The sequence below is a fragment of the Epinephelus moara genome, chromosome 21 (assembly GCF_006386435.1).
Source record: "Epinephelus moara isolate mb chromosome 21, YSFRI_EMoa_1.0, whole genome shotgun sequence".
Classification (NCBI taxonomy): Eukaryota; Metazoa; Chordata; class Actinopteri; order Perciformes; family Serranidae; genus Epinephelus; species Epinephelus moara.
The window spans coordinates 5,831,641-5,850,436 of record NC_065526.1 but is presented as its reverse complement, the minus strand read 5'-3'; the positions used below and the strand labels follow the sequence as shown (position 1 = coordinate 5,850,436).

Below are 18,796 nucleotides of genomic sequence, written 5' to 3'. Positions count from 1 at the left end.
GTCATGATGAAAGTGATATACGTTTCTGACTCACACCCCAGTCATGTCCAATTTTTTTCCAACCATTCATTGTATATCTTGCTTTTCCTTTTTACACTATGGTTTTAGTGTGGACTATACAAACAAGATATAACATGTTAATTTTTTTTTTACAGAATTATTGCTGTAAGCCTTTGAAACCGGAGCAAATTGGCTTGATTTCTTTTTAAAACATGGGAAGAAGGCACTGAGCAATGAAAGAAGAAATTACCTAAAAAAAATAGCAAGAAATTAGTAAAAAGAGTAAATTAATAGCACGAAAATTAGCAAAAAATATTTAAAAAAAGTAACAAACAAACAAACAATAAAATGACATGTAAAGACTGTTTAAAAATTATAATAATTCTGTGAAATAATTTTAATTAAATGCAATAATTATTATTATAAATACAGTTTTTCTCTAGCTTTTTTCTTTTTCCCTATTTTTTATTAAATAATTTTGTAAACCTTTTTTTTTTTTTTTTGCAATTCCCCCACGCTTTTGAACGAAAGCGACCAACTTGCTCAGGTTTTAAATGTTTAAATACTTGTGAAAGGCTTTTGAAACCAGCACCAGAAAAAGCGATGTCGCTCTAAGTTTCAAAGGGTCAAGGAAACACTTACATTATATTCTTTCTGCACACTGTGTGACCATTTCACTGGATGTTCTCCTTTTCACTGTACTTCAAAGGGATAGTTCAGAGTGTCTGAAGTCGGGTTTTATGAGGTACTTATCAATAATCAATGTATTACGTACAGTAGATGCAAGGTGGCACACCTCAGTTTGGAGGAGTACAGACGCGGACGCTAAGCAACCTACTGCTGTGGACGAGGGCAGCAGCAAAGAGTATTTTAGCACTATATTGAGAATATTTTTACAATTTTCCCTTGCTTTCAGACAGCGATTTCTGACAGGGAACTGAAGCTGCTATAACTGAAGCTTATCTTCCATGTCAGACTGCCTCTCCAAATTGGGGGCGTGTCAAGTGACATCTACCGTACGTACACTGCCTATGGATAAGTACCCCATACAACCCCACTTTAAAAGATCCAAACAATCCCTTTAATCTCTCGTCAATAGTTGTACTACTCGTGCTTTAACTCATAAATGTGTATTGCTTGTTGCTCCTTCACCTGGATGTTTGACTCTCCCTGTGCAGAAGGATGCATGTGAAGAGTCCAACTCTAAAAGACTGTGTTCACTTTAATCTGCTAAAGAAGAAAGGTTCCCTGTGCTCACCTGAAATCTGAGTTTAACTTGTGCAACATTTGCATGTTTTCCAATGAGGAGGAGCAGATGTGTCAGATTATTATTCAGAGCAGGATATTTTTTACATGTCTAGAGGAAATTTTAAAACCTTGTATTGTGTGGGACCATCAGAGAATTAAGAAACAGAAATATGTCAATGTTTTTCCTGCTCTAAATACTGTTTATACTTATTCAGGTTTTATATCTGAATCCATCTTTAGGTTGTACTGGGCGCTGACAGTAAATGCTATGGTGTGGCGCCTGATTACAGAGTAGTTGTTGACTAATTAAGCAGTAGCAAAATTAGCCAGCAACAACTCTAATAATACCTTTGAGCTCGCTGATACTGTAATCTATGAAAGCCTTAGGTTCTCAAACAAAGATGTTCACACCGTGTGTTTGAGAGCAGCACACATTCGGTGTGCATGCTGGGCAGCGTTTAAGAAATTACGATACCAGTACCAAAACCAGTACCCTGAGAGGGATACTGACACCAACAGAGTACTTCATGTGATGCCTTATTTTTTAAACTTAATTCTAGGGATGGGCTTGGGAACTTGGGTACTGGTTGGTGGCACAATGATGCAGTGGTTAGCATTGTCACCTCACAGCAAGGGGGTGCCAGGTTCGAACCTCGGGGTGGGGGAGCCCCTCTGTGTGGAGTTTGCATGTTCTCCCCGTGTCAGCGTGGGATTTCTCCGGGTACTCCTGCTTCCTCCCACAGTCCAAAGACATGCAGGTTAATTGGTGACTCTAAATTGCCCCTAGCTGTGAATGTGAGCATAAATGGTTGTCTGTCTCCATGGTGTACCAGGGTGTACCCCGCCTCTCACCCAACGACAGCTGGGATAGGCTCCAGCAGGCCCTGCGACCCCTAATAGGATAAGTGATTACAGAAATGAATGAACTTGGGTAGTGCGAATGACTGCAGAGGCTATAGAGATTAACAATACATAGCTTGCACTGCACATTTGTTTTGTTTATTTTGTTGAAATACTTCCAAACATCACTCTTATGCCTGGTCACCATTCTGCCTGTAACAACAGGTCGAGTAACGTCTGACTGAAAATGTTGATGTTTAAAACTTTCAACTAAACTGATGTATATGTTTTCTTTTATAAAGGTATAAAAAAAGGAGTACACTATAGGTTGAATGAATACTGCCGTCCAAGTCGCGTACTCGAGTACTCATCATGTCAATGGAAGCATTCAGTTGCGTATAATGCCACCAGACACCACAGGCATGGAGCATGGAATGTTTTGGTGGAATCTTATCACACTGCACTGCCAATCTTGTCAAATACAACATGCTTAACTTCACCACATCCTAGACTGCGTGGGTTGTAGCTATTGTGTTGATGGGGCCAATCGCACTTTGCATTAGGGATGCACCAATCCGATATCTGGATCGAATATCGGCCCTGATATCATCAAAATAGATGGATTGCGTATCGGAAAATGCAACCTATACCTGAGGCGATTCTTTCCCTTTAAATCTATTGTGACACGAACTACGTCATACGTCATGGAGAGAAGGAGAGAATCTGCTGTGTGGAGGTATTTCACACTATTAAAACTGCTGTTGAACAATTGTTTATTTTTGTTAAAATGACAGTTCATCATTGCATTAATCCGTTTCACACTGTTTCATTTTATCTTAGGACTGTGTAGTCATCAATGCCTGATGCCTCTAGTCTTTTCTGTTCTACACGTAAAGGTATATAGCTTTTTAGGTCAACCATGGTATCGGATCGGTATTGGGTATCGGCTGATACTGAAAGCCACAGCATCGGGATCAGTATCGAAACTGAAAAAGCTGGATCGGTGCATCTCTACTTTGCATTAATTTGAAGAACACTTGAGGCGACTGACTGTGAGCAAAACCATACAGATAGTATTATTTTTTTCTAGATCAGAGTACAAAAGGGATGAAATGCAGGTATAATTTGACTGGAGAAGTTCTGATACTACTTAGTGCTGGGTTATTGAATTTGGTACCTTAATAAGGAACAATACACAGCCCTGCTGCTGCTAAACTAATCAAAGTTTATAATAAATAATCAAAGAACAAAGCATTACAATAAACTTCTAAAGGCACTGGTATTGTGATAAAAGCAGGCGCACCTCAGGACAGGAGGTGCCCACAGATGGCGAGATGGTCAAGCCAAAATCTATCCTTATACAATCAAACTGCTGGTCATCATAATGCTTTCCAAACACTAAAAGTAGAGGGTGAAAACTGTTGTTACTTGAGTGTGAAGACACTTTTAGTCCAACTCTGAGAGACTGAAACCAAAATCTGTTGTTTTAGATTAACGTTTAAAATAGTGTCACAACATTTGTGCCTCTTCAATCTTCAAACAGAATGTCTTTTGATTTCATCTTATCTACGCTAAACCAGTTATCTACCAGGACAGCAAAATGGCCCCAGAAATGAAACAACATCTCCGACATGGTGAGAAAGTATTTTAGGAGGTGGTAAAACACACTCACTAACTCAGGACCAAATCCAAAGCTTTTTTCCTCTAGTGTCAAACTATTTACTTTCACACTGACTAAACAAGAAATTAATATAAAACAAAAATATATGCAGAGGCCGGACTGTCCTCTGTGCTTTACAACAGAAAGAGACATACCGAGGATATCCATAGACGGCAGGCAGGTTTGGTGAAGCTTCCCACTGTAGAATTCCAGACCGATGATGGCAAACATAAGGATGGCAAAGAACAAGAGAAGGCCGATCTGGAGCAGCGGGATCATGGCCTTCATGATGGACTTCAGCACAATCTGCAGACCTTGGGGTATTCATAAAGAAAAAGACATCGGGTTGAAGGAAAACGCCACAGGATTTTTCATTATATCTTACTATATAATGACGTGTGTGGGGGTGTGGGGGGTGTCTGTGTGCGGCAATCCATGTGAAATTTGGCACAGTGGTAGAGGGTCATGGGAGGATGCGAATGAAGCAATATAAAACTTACTAAAACTGAGCTTCTATAAGGCAATGAATATTGCGGAGGGCACACCGATTGTACACTTACAGAACACATCTACTATATATACGTCAAAGAGGTGAATGATGAGGAATCCTGTTTTCAGTGGGTGTTTTATGGGGACGTGGATCTCTCAGATCAATTTGAGGAGCGTCTGTGGTTTGTACGCTCCACATTTTATCGTAAGTGTGTCATGTAGTATGGGACTCGCACTGGTCTGATCTTGGTATTGTCTCGTCTCAATTAACTCTGCTCTCGGTCACGACTTGGTCTCGTTTTAGGTGGTCTTGACTGCTGCTGACACACATTCTCAAGTGACTAAATCTGCAGACTGAAAAAGTCCTAAAAATCACCCACAAAGACGAATCACTTGTTATTTGCCTAATTATAGCAGTCTGCTTGACCTAACAGTGCAGGGTCAGAGAGCAGTGACTCACTGGGGATCCCGGACACGAGTTTAAGAGGTCTCAGCACTCGCACGGCCCTCAGGGTCCGAAGGTCGACTGGGATGTTCATGTGGGCACCAGCGGTAGCCAGAATCCTGATGGACATAACACACACACATGAAGTATATTTGATTCTGACATATTTCTGATAGACAGCAAACAGTACATTGTTATCTTTCTTGTATTATTTTGTTGTGACAGTTAAATTAATAGATATTACTTACGACGGCCTGAAAAGGAAAAAGACATTTGGGTTAAAATAGGGGAAATGCTACAGGGACATTCATTATTAGCTAAATTTGGTACAAAGCCTCACTTTTTTTAGTGAAATTAATGTTTTTTGTCTGCGGGGTTTGACAAATTTAAAGACATAAATAGGTGAAAGGCAACAAATGGATGTAACTCAAGGGCAGTTTTGGAGTTGAGTCATTTTAAAGGAAAAACAGAGGAAATAATAACCTGACCTGATGTCATACAGTATATCTATTTAGTGTACCAGACTTGTATGGTTGGAGACAAAGAATGCACAGCTACATACACCTGGCAGGCATCTCTACTCACATCTGCCCACACACACATTGATGTCCCTCCACCCACACACAAACAATGAAAAACAGCAACAGGAGCAACCGACAGGCAATATCTTACCAACATGCACCAGAAATCACATCTGAATGTTTCTTGCAGCGACAGCAAACGGACTGGTTTATGTTACTTTCAATTAGGGAAAGATAATGTTCGAACAAATGATACAAAATTACTGTAATGAACCAGCCAAAAAACTGAACATCCACCAAGCCAATTTGATGACCCATAACCATTAAAGCTTTCACTGCTGAGAGGGTCAATATCCACCACTAATCTGCTCAGTAGTATTTTAACGGAGTTGTGAAAATTATCCTAGAAATCATAATTATTTTCCAGATTTGTACAGATTTCTCTCTGTTATACACACAGATACAAATATACTAACTCATAAAATCTTTGGACAGTGTTGGGAAGTGTGGGGGAGGGTAAATGTGTGTATATGTGTGCGTGTGTGTGAACAGGGGGGTAGAAAGCACATGGCAGAAACTCAAGAGTAAGCCCACGCAGAATCTCTCCTGAAAGCAGTGGGAGGGAGGGAGAGAGGGCGAATGAGCGAGTGAATGAGTGAGGCCACGTTCACACTACTGCGGGTAAACCATGCAAACGTGGTGAAAGCTCAGAGTCCGCACCACAGTGTTCAGGACCTTTTTTTTTAAAAGTTCACTGCCTGTGCTTAATGCTACGCCATGTGCAGAACGCCTGAGCAACTGCTGTGGACACAGATCATCTGAAAAAATGAATCACATTAAAAGATGTTCAAGTGTGCGCATTTACTTTTCACATTAAATTGTGAGCTATTTGAGCTGGTGGTGTTGGAGAGTGTGTCATCACAAGGATGTGCTTTTGGTGGCTGAGTGGCTCCATATTACAAACGTTAACTCATCTTGTTGTGCCAAATCAAAACAACCGAACACACAACACCCCAAATACGCCTATCTATCTATCTATCTATCTATCTATCTATCTATCTATCTAGTTCCTTTGATACAGCACTTTGGTCAATGGGATCTGGTTTTAAATGTGCTTTATAAATAAATTTGACTTCAGTTGAGAATAAAATACTACTACTAATAATAATAATAATAAATAAATATATTGGTTTAAATATATTGGTTAAGAATTGTGTTGAGGTGATACGCTTCAGTTTAAGTACATCTTATATGACTGGTATACAAATGTTGAAAATAAAAAACCTTTAATGGATTTAGATGCTGCAGAGGAAAACTTATAGTACACACTGGCTATCTTATGATGACGATTAAGCCTCTGAGGGCAAGGGCCAAAATTTCAGGTTGATCAGGTGTAGCCAGCGGATATTCAGGCCAAGATTTCATTTTACATGCCATTTCGACTAATCTCTATAAAGAGATAGGCCTATCTGCATAGGAATGCAGATACATAATAAAATCTAAAATTAATAAAATACAATAAAATAAAATAAGATTAAATTAAATTAAATTGAATTGAACTAAATTAAACATAATAACCTGTCACTGTGGCTGTTGGATTCCAAGATCCACCAGCCACTCAATAGATTGCCATTGTTTTTTTGGCAGGTGAGTGAATAAAATCTAGCAGCCAACTGCATATTTTACGAGCATTTGATTGGTGGCTGGTGCTAATTTCCACCCCTGATAATTGGTCAACATTACTTGCACTACAAAAAGAAACCAGAACACTTCAGATACCAAAATCTTGTCCCACTGCCTACAGATCTGCAAACATGTGCAGATATCTGTTTATAGAGATTACTTATCGCTTCCATCATATGGGCAAAGTCTGTCGTGAAAGAGTGACTGATTACCACTGATAGCATGTATCATTACAGTGTATATTATTGAGTTGACTTTACAGGTAGAGTAGTGACAAGCCTCAGTAATGACCAATCAGATTTAATTCTCTCATCCTCTTTAAAAGCAACAATGAGTTTAAGGAGATGCTAGACCATCTTCTCTGGAAGAAACTGATCTCTAAGAGTGGCACAGCTGCTCATCACATATGGTGCATATAGAAACACAAATATTAAAGCAGTACGGCAGCAATTTATTGTTGAAATTCTGTAAAGTTGACAGACGCCTGAAAGACGCTTCACAAGAACGGTCAAATATCAGTGTTAAAGAGGCCACGATATTCTGACTTAAAGTCCTGGGTCAAGCTCACAAATGCTACATTTTTCACAATGCAAGTCAGTTGTGTCTTTTAGGCAGGACCTGATGAAACTCCACACCTTCATATTGTAAAGCAGCCTTTAAGACTTTAACTTGCCCCTGAGCACATATATAACACCAAGGATTTTTTACCAAGGATACAAGGCGATGTCAGTTTGTTCGTCAGTTGGTTGATAATGTACAGTAGGTAATTAAAATACCTACTGTACATTACACGTCAGTCTTTCAAATCACTGTGGCATGTGTATACCTTAACCTGACATTATTTCTATCTTTTAATTTGATTCATGTGTCAGAAGCGTCGTTTCTACAGACAAATAACGACACAGCTAGCGGTGGCGGAATATCAAATCAAATTAATGTAAATTAATCAACGCGACAGACAATAAACACAAATTAAGTCTTCCTATTTGGCTTTCTGTTCTTTTGTGGCACTAATGAGGACACCGAACAATCACTTTTACTGTAATGTGGTTATTAACAGTAATTGGGTTTGAGTGAGTGAGTGAGTGACTGAGTGAGTGAGTGAGTGTGTCAGACAAAGAGACGACACAGCGAGAGACACTGAGACAGAGCGGGAGCAGAGGAGTGGGAGTCTGTTGAAATAGCCTTCAAACCAAACACACTGAACAAAGGCAGGCAGCAGCACAGCTCCTTCAAGGCTGCACTTTGAGCAGATGAACAATTCAGCAGAGGCCCCCTCAAAATTAAAGCAAATATTCTGTCTGTTTGTGGTATCTTATGAATCATCCCTGCACACACACAGTGGCCATTTTCTTTTGTTTAGTTTAAAAATGGTTTTCCTGCAGAAACAAAATTCACTGACACAGCTCCCAGTAACATACATATATCTATACAGTTAACTTGAGATGTTGTATGGACCAATTTGCATCTAACCTCATTGGGAACACAAAATATTGTTGGATGAATAAAAAAAAAAATGGGTGGGACTGGTTTACATGGCTATGAGGTTCCACAGGGTTCAATTCTTGGTCCTGATTTATTTAATCTCAACCTGCTTCCGCTAGTTCATTTTATCCACAATAACAATACTTCCTATCATTAGAGATGCACTGATTGATTGGCTGGTGACCGAAATCAGCTTGATCAGCCACCGGCCAGTCAGTCTCAGATACAGCTGATGCTGTGCAGATGAAATTTACATGCATGCACCGCACCATGGTTCATGTCACCTGCACACAGACAGTAGACTATTGTAACAGCCACAGCAACATGTTCTCATTCTCAGGTCATTAAATACTGACACTTTGTCACGCCCCCCTCTTAAAGACTTTATTTCTAAAAAGCCTCTAGCAACAAATTTAGTGGCCATCAGGGAAAAATCTGTAATTTATTCTCATGCATGCGGCTCAGAGTAATCACAGTGACCTGCTCTTCTGCCATCAGCATCAGAGGTCTCTCCTTGCACTGTGCACACAGTGTGGGACAGGCAGGAGGAGAGCAGACGTTGCTCGCTGCAGCAGTGGGAGCTATTATATAGCCTACTATCCACACATCTGTACATTTTTGTAAAGCGATACTGATTTATAAATCATTTTGTGAAAATAAATAGATAAAGACATTGTTTTAGATCAATAATATAAGATAAAGATAAGAGAAATGTTACAAAAATGTTTGTAGATGCTGTCAACTATAGATCTAGCCAAACAGAATCGGCTGGTCAAACTTAAAAAAAATAAATTGGAAATCTGAATCAATCAAGAAAATTGCAATCAGTGAAGCTCCACCTGTCATAATTATGCAGATGATAGTCAGCTTTACATATCACTCTCTTGAAGAGTCAGTGCATTGACCAAATTAATATCCAACTCAAAAGGGACAAAACCGAAGTACTTCTTTTCAGATTAGTGCTTATGGTACCCCTGTGTCAATTAAAACTGCCAAACAAATCAGGAATTTAGGTGTGATAAACACTGACCTTTGGCAACCACATCAATTCTGTGACAAGGTTGGTTTATATTTAACCAGAAAATAGATCTCATGTCATCAACACCTGACATACTCAACACTCCCGTCTCCCATGGCCGTCACCAAAACAACATAAAACCGTCCTAATGGTTGCAGTTTTAAACACGTCCTTAACATTATGTGACTGTCGTATTTATGCTGTAAAACCTTGTGGCTGTTTTTAGGCAACAAAACTGGGTGGTTAAGTTTAGAAAAAACATCATGGTTTGGCTTTAAATAAGTATGTTTGACACTGATACAACGTCACGTGAGTCACTTGACAGACATCACGTCACATAACATCCTTCACTAGCCCAGGGGTCAGCAACCTTTACTATCAAAAGAGCCAATTTTGAACAATAATAATAATAAAAAAATCTGATAGGAGCCACAAAACATAATTGAGTCTTACAACGAAGGTAACACATCCTATCAGCCTATCAACATCAACAACATCAACATAAATGATCATCATACGGTACCTATGTTTTAACACAAGGCGGCTGCTCTGCAGTTATTCTATTACTTTGTAATTTATCAGCATTGATGCTGAAAGCAAAAAAATCTGCCCACTCATTATTAAATTCTCTATATTCCTCTAGAACTTTTCCTTTTTGGGATTTGGAGTCCACAGCTAGCTTAGTTGGGGAGACTAGAGACAAGCCACCGCTATTGAGGTTTGGCAAAATTCAGAAGAAAAGGTGCCAGGCCGTTGACGTATGACGCACATGTTAGCTGTTGAAATGTTGAAAGACTTTGTTTTTTTATTCCATTTATAGGTTGCACATTTTTACAACAGGAGAATTTCTTTAGGCAGCCAACAATGACTGATAAAGAATGACCGTTGTTCGTTTCCATAGGATTTTTTTCTCAAAGCCTCAGGGAGCTACTGGAGAGAGGCTAAAGAGCTACATATGTTTCCGGGGCCACTGGTTGCCTACCCCTGCCCTAGCCCATTATGCTACATACTAGCATACCAGGCTACATTATCAATAAAAGAAAAAAGACTTTGAAGACAACATTGACTTTAGGCCACAAACACTGGTCTCCTGGGTGGAAGTCCTGTACTTGTTTGACCCATCAACCACCCCTCCGCCGACCCTATTAGGATTTTATTTTATTTTATACAACATTATGCAGACTTTGTTGATTTTATTTTATGTCACCTCACTTCCTCATCTGCCCCCTACTAAGGCCTAGTATTTGTATTGATCGTAATAAGGAGCTTGCCGACTAATATGGCCTACACCACCAGATTACTGTGATTCCCTGTTTCCTGGTTAACCCCAAAAATCTTAAATGAACTCATACAGATCTGAATGATGCCACCAGGATCCTGACAGAGAAAGAGAGTACTTAATAAAAACCAGTAAATGGCATAATCTTAAAATATATTGCTGACCTTTTTGCACATAAAACAGACCTCTCAGATTCTCTGTAAAGTTGCTTGCTGTTCAAACAGTGAGAACAAAGACTGGGTAACTGTCTTTTGTCACATCAAGACTGCCTCTAAATTTGTATTCATGTTCACATTTTCTTTTCTATTGAAGTTTGTTTTCAGCTCCTTTAATAGTTTAAATGTTTGATTGTTCTGTATAACTACATTTGCCTTGCCTTGTTTCTCCTGCATTTTTCCAGCACCCTACATAAAAACTCCAATTTTGCAGGAGTGAAAATTCACTCGGTATAAAGACTTTGTAATGAAATTGATGCAGACAGAAAAATGCATCACTTTATCAGAGCTTTCAGTACAATAAAGAGACAATACAACACATAAGACAGCTACACAAACACACACCCCTCTACAGATTCAACACTGTAACAATCCAGCAGCGAGTTAATGTTCATACTGAGAGGCTAATCTCTTCCTCGTTGGCTCTTTAAGTGAAGCACTGTTGCACAGTATTATACCAAACTGGCTCCGGAGAGGCTGAATTCATTACATGCACAGAATGCAGCCTCTCCCACACACCTCCACCTACACTATGAACACCACCAAAAACTACAGTAATCAGCAGCATCACGTTGCTCACCATCTCAGCACAGCTCTGCATATGGTAATGTGCAGCTGAATCAACATCAACATAATGCGTCAACAAATTAATGGCTTTGACTTAAATCTGGAAAAAAACATAAACTGTGCGTTTAATGGCAACATCATTACTGCTCTGTTGATTCGGGATTACATTAAAAAAAACATTTATTCACTATTAGTCATAGAAAAATCGGCTGGGTGTATGTTTTCCCAAAGAAAACCCACCTGGGACTGTAAGCTATTGTTTTTTCAGTTCAATTATGAGAGCAAAATTAGAGCTGAGACCACTGCAGCCGTCCTGTAAAACATCTGGCACACAAGAGATCTTAAAGTTTCGTCTTTCTTCTCCTGAATTTGTTTTTTGATGTCACTGACTAGCTGACACACTTGTGGCTGCAATGCTGATCATGTGCCACATACAGATAGATCAGACTAATTTACAACCATGTACACGAAGACACAAGGCTGGATTACCCAGAGCAACAGACCCCAGACCTCCAGGACTGGGTTGCACCAGCTGTTACAAGCTTTGTGTGCAAAGCCCTTTCTAAAGTCTTGGTGACATCTAGCTAGTTTCAAATTATTTATTTTCTAAATCAAGTTGCATCATTAAAACCTGAGCACTGCCTTAGTTAGTAGCGGCTTTAGTAGTGGGTAAGTCAGTTAAAACATCTGTAGCATCATCCATTCAAAAGCAATTAACTAACATAACTACCAAAATAAAGAAAGGCGGTCAAACAATATATATCAAGGGGAAATATATTTCATCATTCATACAGTTGGATGACAATATCTGTTATAATGTAGCTGACAGTTTTTAGCATAAGATAACAATTTACATAAACACATACATAGTGTTTATTTTCCATTTTTTGATCTGTGCATGATTTATATTTGTAAAACATTCCTCTAGCTGAGAAAAAATTAAAAAATCCGTGATGTCATTACAATGTTAAGTCTTTGGGCTGAGCAGAGACGCGGGAGAAACACTACTGTGCATATTCAGTGGGCGGCATATTCTGGACGTTAACCCAGAAACTAGAAACTTTTTTGGTGTATGCGCCGGCTTGAGGCCATTTTTTATTTTTACTTTTTTTAAAAAATGTCCGTATATCCGTGGATAAACTTTTTGGAGTGTCACAAACCCCGAAAATGACTCGTTTTACCATCGGGATTGAATCCATTTGAGCCGATAACATTTGGAAAGTCTAGAAGAATGATCGATTAAATTTACCTCCCACATTTTAAAGGGGTGACAAACTGGAAGTAATATTAATAATAATACACTGAATTTGTAGAGCGCTTTTCTGGATACTCAAAGACACTTTACATAGAATAAGAACAACAAAACAAAACAAAAGAAAAAACAAACATGAAATAATCCACAAGATGAAAAACAATGCCGAAAGCGAGAAGAGGAACACAATTGTTTTAGAGGTTGTAGGCAGTTTTGAAGAGGTGTGTTTTGAGAAACACTTGAGGGATTTCTTTCTGATGTATTTCAGGAGTGAGTTCCAGAGGGTGGGAGCAGCAATGGAGAAAGCCCTGTCCCCCCAGGTGCGGTGGTTAGTCCTTGTAGGAGGGGACAGGAGGTTGGTATCAGCAGACCCAAGAGTGTGGGAGGGAGTGTGCCGGTGGAGGAGCTCATACAGGTAGGGGGAGCCGGGTTGTGGAGGGCTCTATAGGTGATGATGAGGAGTTTGAAATGGACATGCTGGGAGATGGGGAGCCAGTGGAGGTTATAAAGGATGGGGGTAATGTGGTAATGGGTGGGAAGACGAGCAGCTGAAGTGACCGACTCAGCTGGCGGAAGTCTCTATTGCGCCTGCTCTATAGGCTGTGCAGTGCAGAGGCAATTGCAGAAGCAGTGCCAATTATCCAGGTAATTTAATTTTATACGTGGCAGTTGAACCATTTTGTCTTCATGTGCCACTGAGCAACTCTCATTGGAATGAACAGGGCCTCTTCTGCCACGCTGTATCCAGATCTCATTATACATCCATGCTAGGCGCCAAGCGAGCAGTTCTCATTGGACTAAATAGGCGTGAATTAAATGTGAATGCAGTTACAGTCCAGTATCCAGATGTAATAACACTTCTATGGTTATCTCTGTTAGCTATGGAACAGATTTACCTGACATTTTAGTAACAACTACACTTCATGTATGAACTAGTTCGTTCGACACAACCTGTTTCAGTTTAGTGATGCTCAAATCTCCATTTATTAAACACTTACACTTCAACTAGGCTAAATTTGAATCTATGAACAGCTGGAGCAACTGGCTCCAGAGGCCAAGAGAGTCCCTCGGGGGTCACTGAGAGTTATTTGGTTTTAGGTTGATTTCAAATGTGTGTGCCCTGTGTAAAAATCTGGTTTAAAGATTGTAATTATTTTGTTTTTATTTTCTTATATGGTGCATTTTCCCCCAAAAAAGTCATGCGAATATCACCACAATCGAACACATCACAGAGAAAAAGTGGGGCCAGGCAGCAGAAATCCAGCACTAGTTGTTTTTTGGGTCTTTTGGCAATCAACTAAAATTTCCATGTTGCGCTGTGTTGATGGAAACTCAGAGGTGACGCAAAAAAAAAGAAGAAAAAAATCCATACATACATGCACCTACACATTAAACGATACAGATGAAAACTGCTTTGCCGTGCATAGACTGTCTTTGTGACAGATGGCTAATGAATCACTCCCAACTCCCACCCAGTTGTATTATTCATCCAGTATAAAGAGCAACGATTTTAGCAAACTATCACACTGTGTGAGAGGGACAGCAGACTGGGGCAACGAGGGAAAGCTGATATCCGTCATACAACGTGTTGGGAAGCTGACGGTGACACCTGGGATCGATATCAGTCGAGTTTGTCAGGACTAATCAAACAACATGAGGGCAACAGGTTTACCGGCAACAGTTCGTACCTAAATAGAGTAACAAGCACACACGCACACACACACACACACACACACACACACACACACACACAAGTCATTTGGGAGACTTCTCATTGCTAATCAAAGCATCACGTCCACCTGTGCCAATCTTTTTGCCGCAGGATATAATTGACCATTTTAGGAATCCGTGAATTAAATTGGTTTGTGGGTAAGTTGTTCTAGCTGTTGTCCTTTTTGCTACACACTCTTCGCTCAGATTAAGGATTTTAATTGAGCTCAGTGTCCCAGCAGATTCGCTTCTAGCAATTCATTAATATGAAATGGAATGAATGCCGCCAGCGTTGGCCCAGTGGCCTCGATTTTATTCCCAACCGGCCTCTATGACACATGTGTGTTTTCTTTTAAGTCTGACTTACTTGTGCTGTGCCACCAGTGTGTGTGTGTGTGTGTGTGTGTGTGTTTGAGAGAGATAGAGAGGGAGAGAGGAGAGCAGAGCAGCATATGTGCTACCAGAAAATGTGTCAGATAGGTGGCAGGAAACCAGGTCGTCAGTTACCAGCTGTGGCTGGAACTGGGCGAGATGATCTGTAGGCTGCAGAAAGTACACCGAGGACACTGTGCATTTTACACTGTAAGTGACTTTAGTTCAGCTGTATGAGAGGAGCTTAACTTCACTTGAGTCTATAGAAGCCACAGAAACTCCACATTTTTTGGAGTAACTTCACTTTCAGGAGTGGTCAGAGGGGAAACCATGGATGTATAAAGAAAATGGGATACAGCATTGGAGGCGGGGCCTCATTCATTCCTATGAAAGTTGCTCAATGGGGCCTGACGCCAAAACTCTTGATTTCTATGGTGTGAAATTACCCAGATTTTCCGCTTCGTGGTGCCCGTAAAGCACGCACTAGACTTGTGGCAGCCAAGCAGCTAACTTCCAGTTTAGCACTCTGCTAAGTTCAATGGGGATAAAAAATGTTTAATCGTGCGGCTTTCATAGACTGTTATCCGACTGAATAGATTTAATTCTGACAGTGAAAAGAGTTATTTTGTCACCCACTGATTTACAGACGTCTCTTTCACAATTTAAGTGTAGAGACTACTATCAATGAACAAAGCCGCCAAGAGGCTGAGTGGGCTCCTAACTGCGACTCGTTCATAGAAATTCATGCTGAAGTCCAGAGATGTGTTTCCTGGTGGTTTATTAAACAAACAACTGGGATAACTAAAGCAAAACGAGATGAAACAAAACATTATAGTATGTGATATTACCGTCAACAGAAAGTATCGGACCCTCTTTTTCTAAGCCAGTGAATGAACAGGTAAAATAATGTGAAATCACATCCCTGCGCCAATTACAACTACTGGAATTGAAAGTGACCAAAAGAATTCTGGCTCCTACAGTAATCTTTGGGCTCCATGGCATCACATGACAAACTCCAAGTTGTAATCCCACATTTGGCCATAGTGTCAAATTGGCTTCAAGGCCCCGCACTGTTCCTGGGGTCTTGGGGGAAACTTGCAGTAACTGATTTTATTGGCCACTTGGGGGCAGTGTAAACAAGCTGTAAACACAACACTGACATATCATCACCTTTAAAGTTGATATGGTTTACCTGTTGGCAAACAGTCCACTATTAGGCCTCTTTTAGCTCTGTTTTGGTCCCTACCAACTCCACATGGAGATATCTGGTTCTTTAGCTGCTAAATACTCCATTATGTTCACCAGCTAGTTGCTAACTGTGTCAGTCTGCTGTTTGGTGTTGAGCAGGTGGTGCACAGTGGGGCTTCAAAGCTTTTTGCTAAAAAACAAAGCTGCTAAAGACGACATAGAGTGAACCAAAACAGCAAAGTTCTGGTCTGGGCAGCGAAACAATGAGCTGAAACTTGCTACAAAGCTCAGTTAAGTCAAAGTGGAGCTGCAGATTTAGACGTTAATGACTCATTTCACATTGTTAGCACATGGTGATTCAAAACACTGTGACTTTAGAAGTATTGATTATGTCCTCTTTAAGGTGAACTGCATTGATAGCCTCACCAAAAGCCTTTCAAACTGTTTCCTCGTAACCTCCAACCACTAATAGTCAAAATTTTGCTCCAATCTTGTACGAAGATTCCTTGAGCAAATTAATATTATTGGACATAAACACAACTCACGACATCAAAATTGACAAGTGCAAGTCAAACATACAGTATCATAGTGTCTGTAATTCATGCAAGGCTTCATCCCCACAGACACACAGACAAGAATGATAAAACTGGGCTTGTTCTGCCATCTCAAACGTGAACATTTCTATGGGGTTTGGATTGTTGGTTGGACGGACACACATTTTAAATATGTCAAGGTGATTAAATCCTGTACTTTTTCCTTTATGTCACATGTAGAGGACGGGATGGGGGGTATTTTATAGAACAATTAATCAGTTACCTAAGAAAATAATTGTAAAAAAAAAAAAAGCATCAATAATGACAATAGCCGTTACATAAGACACACATTCTCAACTTCCCACCAATGTGTTTTTGGAGGACTGTAATTGGGTCCACACCACAGCTCGCGCTGAACTCCCTGAACTCCATCAAACTGTTACACAACTTGCACAACTGGCCTTCAAGTGATATCCTACGCCAAATCTCTAATTTTAGAAACACTCACTTTTTGTGTGCTTGATGGGCGGCTGGTTAAAGACAAAAGTTTCCTGCAGCTGTGGTCATCGAGTTGGTTGTAATAAATCCACAGCAGAATTAAAGCTTGAAAACATACAAGCAGCATATTTATTCATATCATTACGGATTTTGTGTAGATGTCGGGGGGACTTGGGGGACACGTCCCACTCAATATTTGTGCACATGTGCATTTGTCCCCCCAAAATAAACATGAAAGTAGCCGAGGACTTTTTTTCTGACAAAATTAAAGCCATCTGCACCATGAAAAGGCGATAAAAATTCACCAGAGAGCAGGAAATTCAGTGTTTGTTGCTCAAACCCCTTTTCTATAGATGTTTGACTTGAAAATTACATTGTAACTACCCTCACTGCGAAAAAGTGGAAACTACAAATTAAAAGCCTGCTTGACAATTTATATTAAATTATTACACCCTGCATTTTCATATCATCGGAGCACTTTAGGATTTAAATTACAGGTTGTCCCGAATGCCTATGAAATATTGGAAAATATCATTTTACTGACATGTTTCTCCAGCTCTGCGTGGTCAGCACTGCACATCAAAAAACAGTTTTAAATCCACAACTAGTCAAAGGATTGTGAATAACGAGCTGTTGCTTTGTACCAAACGGTGCTTTTCTTCTTTCGGCTAATGAGCCATTTATTGAGAAACTGAAAGCAAAATGTTCTGTTGCAAACTCTGACGGATGCCTAATGAGAGAATTTCAAAGCATCCCACTAAAGCAGCCAGTACTGTTAAGGTAACAACTGTTCAGAGCCGATTATTAAAACCGACTGATCGCTCCAACCTTGTAAATTCAAATCTGTCAACAACGCAGCTGTTGAGCTTTCAGGCCGGCACTAACTGGTCTGCAAACGTGATGCTGATGTGCCTTTTATGTAAGAGGCAGAGAGGGAGAGAGAGAGACAGCAGGATAGAAAGACAGACAGAGAAATAAGAGATACTGAGAAAGAGAAAGATGTGGGTGTCAGGTTGAAATGAGATGTCAACACGCCAACAGCAATCTTCCCTGCATTCTGAATACTGTACACTTATCCATAAACAGCATATGACTGGTAACAATGCTTAACTCCTGCGCAATTAATTCACTAAAACACAGTCTTAAAGGGAACAAATGAAGTCTCTCATTGTGGTTTTTCTGTCCCTCCATTTTCCTGTTTACCCCTTGTTTCCCCTCGCCTTTCTTGTCGCTTTCTCTCAACCATCCATCCGTTCGTTCAATGCTTTTGCATAACATCTCCAGCGCTGCATTCACATTTAATTCACAGAGGTCCTGGGGGCGAACCGAAGCAGGTTTTAGACACAACTGCCAATCCACTTATCCACCCACCTATCACTGACTGCAGAGCCTGACTGTACCATGGAAACACACATTTTCTTGCATTTATGTGTTGTGTTTTTCTCTGGATGTATGTAGTGTCTATACGCTCACAGAGGAAAAATCAACAACAACACATCAACAACAAAGACCTTCCTACAGGGTCGACCACGGCTAACCGTGTGTCAGACATGAGGTGCAGCGTGCGGGGATTAGAAGCCTTTAAAATGCAGTACGAGCAGCACGCATGGCAACAATATTGATAAACGTTGACACAAACAGCGTCACATGCATGAATGCACCAACATAACTTGACAATCAGTGTCTCAAAATTAATCTCTTGGTTCGCCAGCCACAGCCTGGTAAAGTAAAAATGAATTCTGTCAAAATTAATTGCAGAATCAGTTGCTGAGCATTAATTTAAAAGTTTTTTT

The 18,796-nt window shown here is 40.1% G+C and overlaps 1 protein-coding gene across 1 annotated transcript in view; it reads right to left on the bottom strand.

Annotated features, from left to right (window-relative positions):
• Positions 1–18,796, bottom strand: part of cacna1eb (calcium channel, voltage-dependent, R type, alpha 1E subunit b) — an 89,380-nt gene that overhangs the window by 45,284 nt on the left and 25,300 nt on the right. The window contains exons 5-6 of the mRNA XM_050074936.1: positions 4,698–4,801; positions 3,904–4,062 (exon numbers count right to left, since the gene is read on the bottom strand). Coding sequence (XP_049930893.1) covers positions 3,904–4,062; positions 4,698–4,801 — 263 coding nt within the window. The remainder of the gene's footprint in view (positions 1–3,903; positions 4,063–4,697; positions 4,802–18,796) is intronic.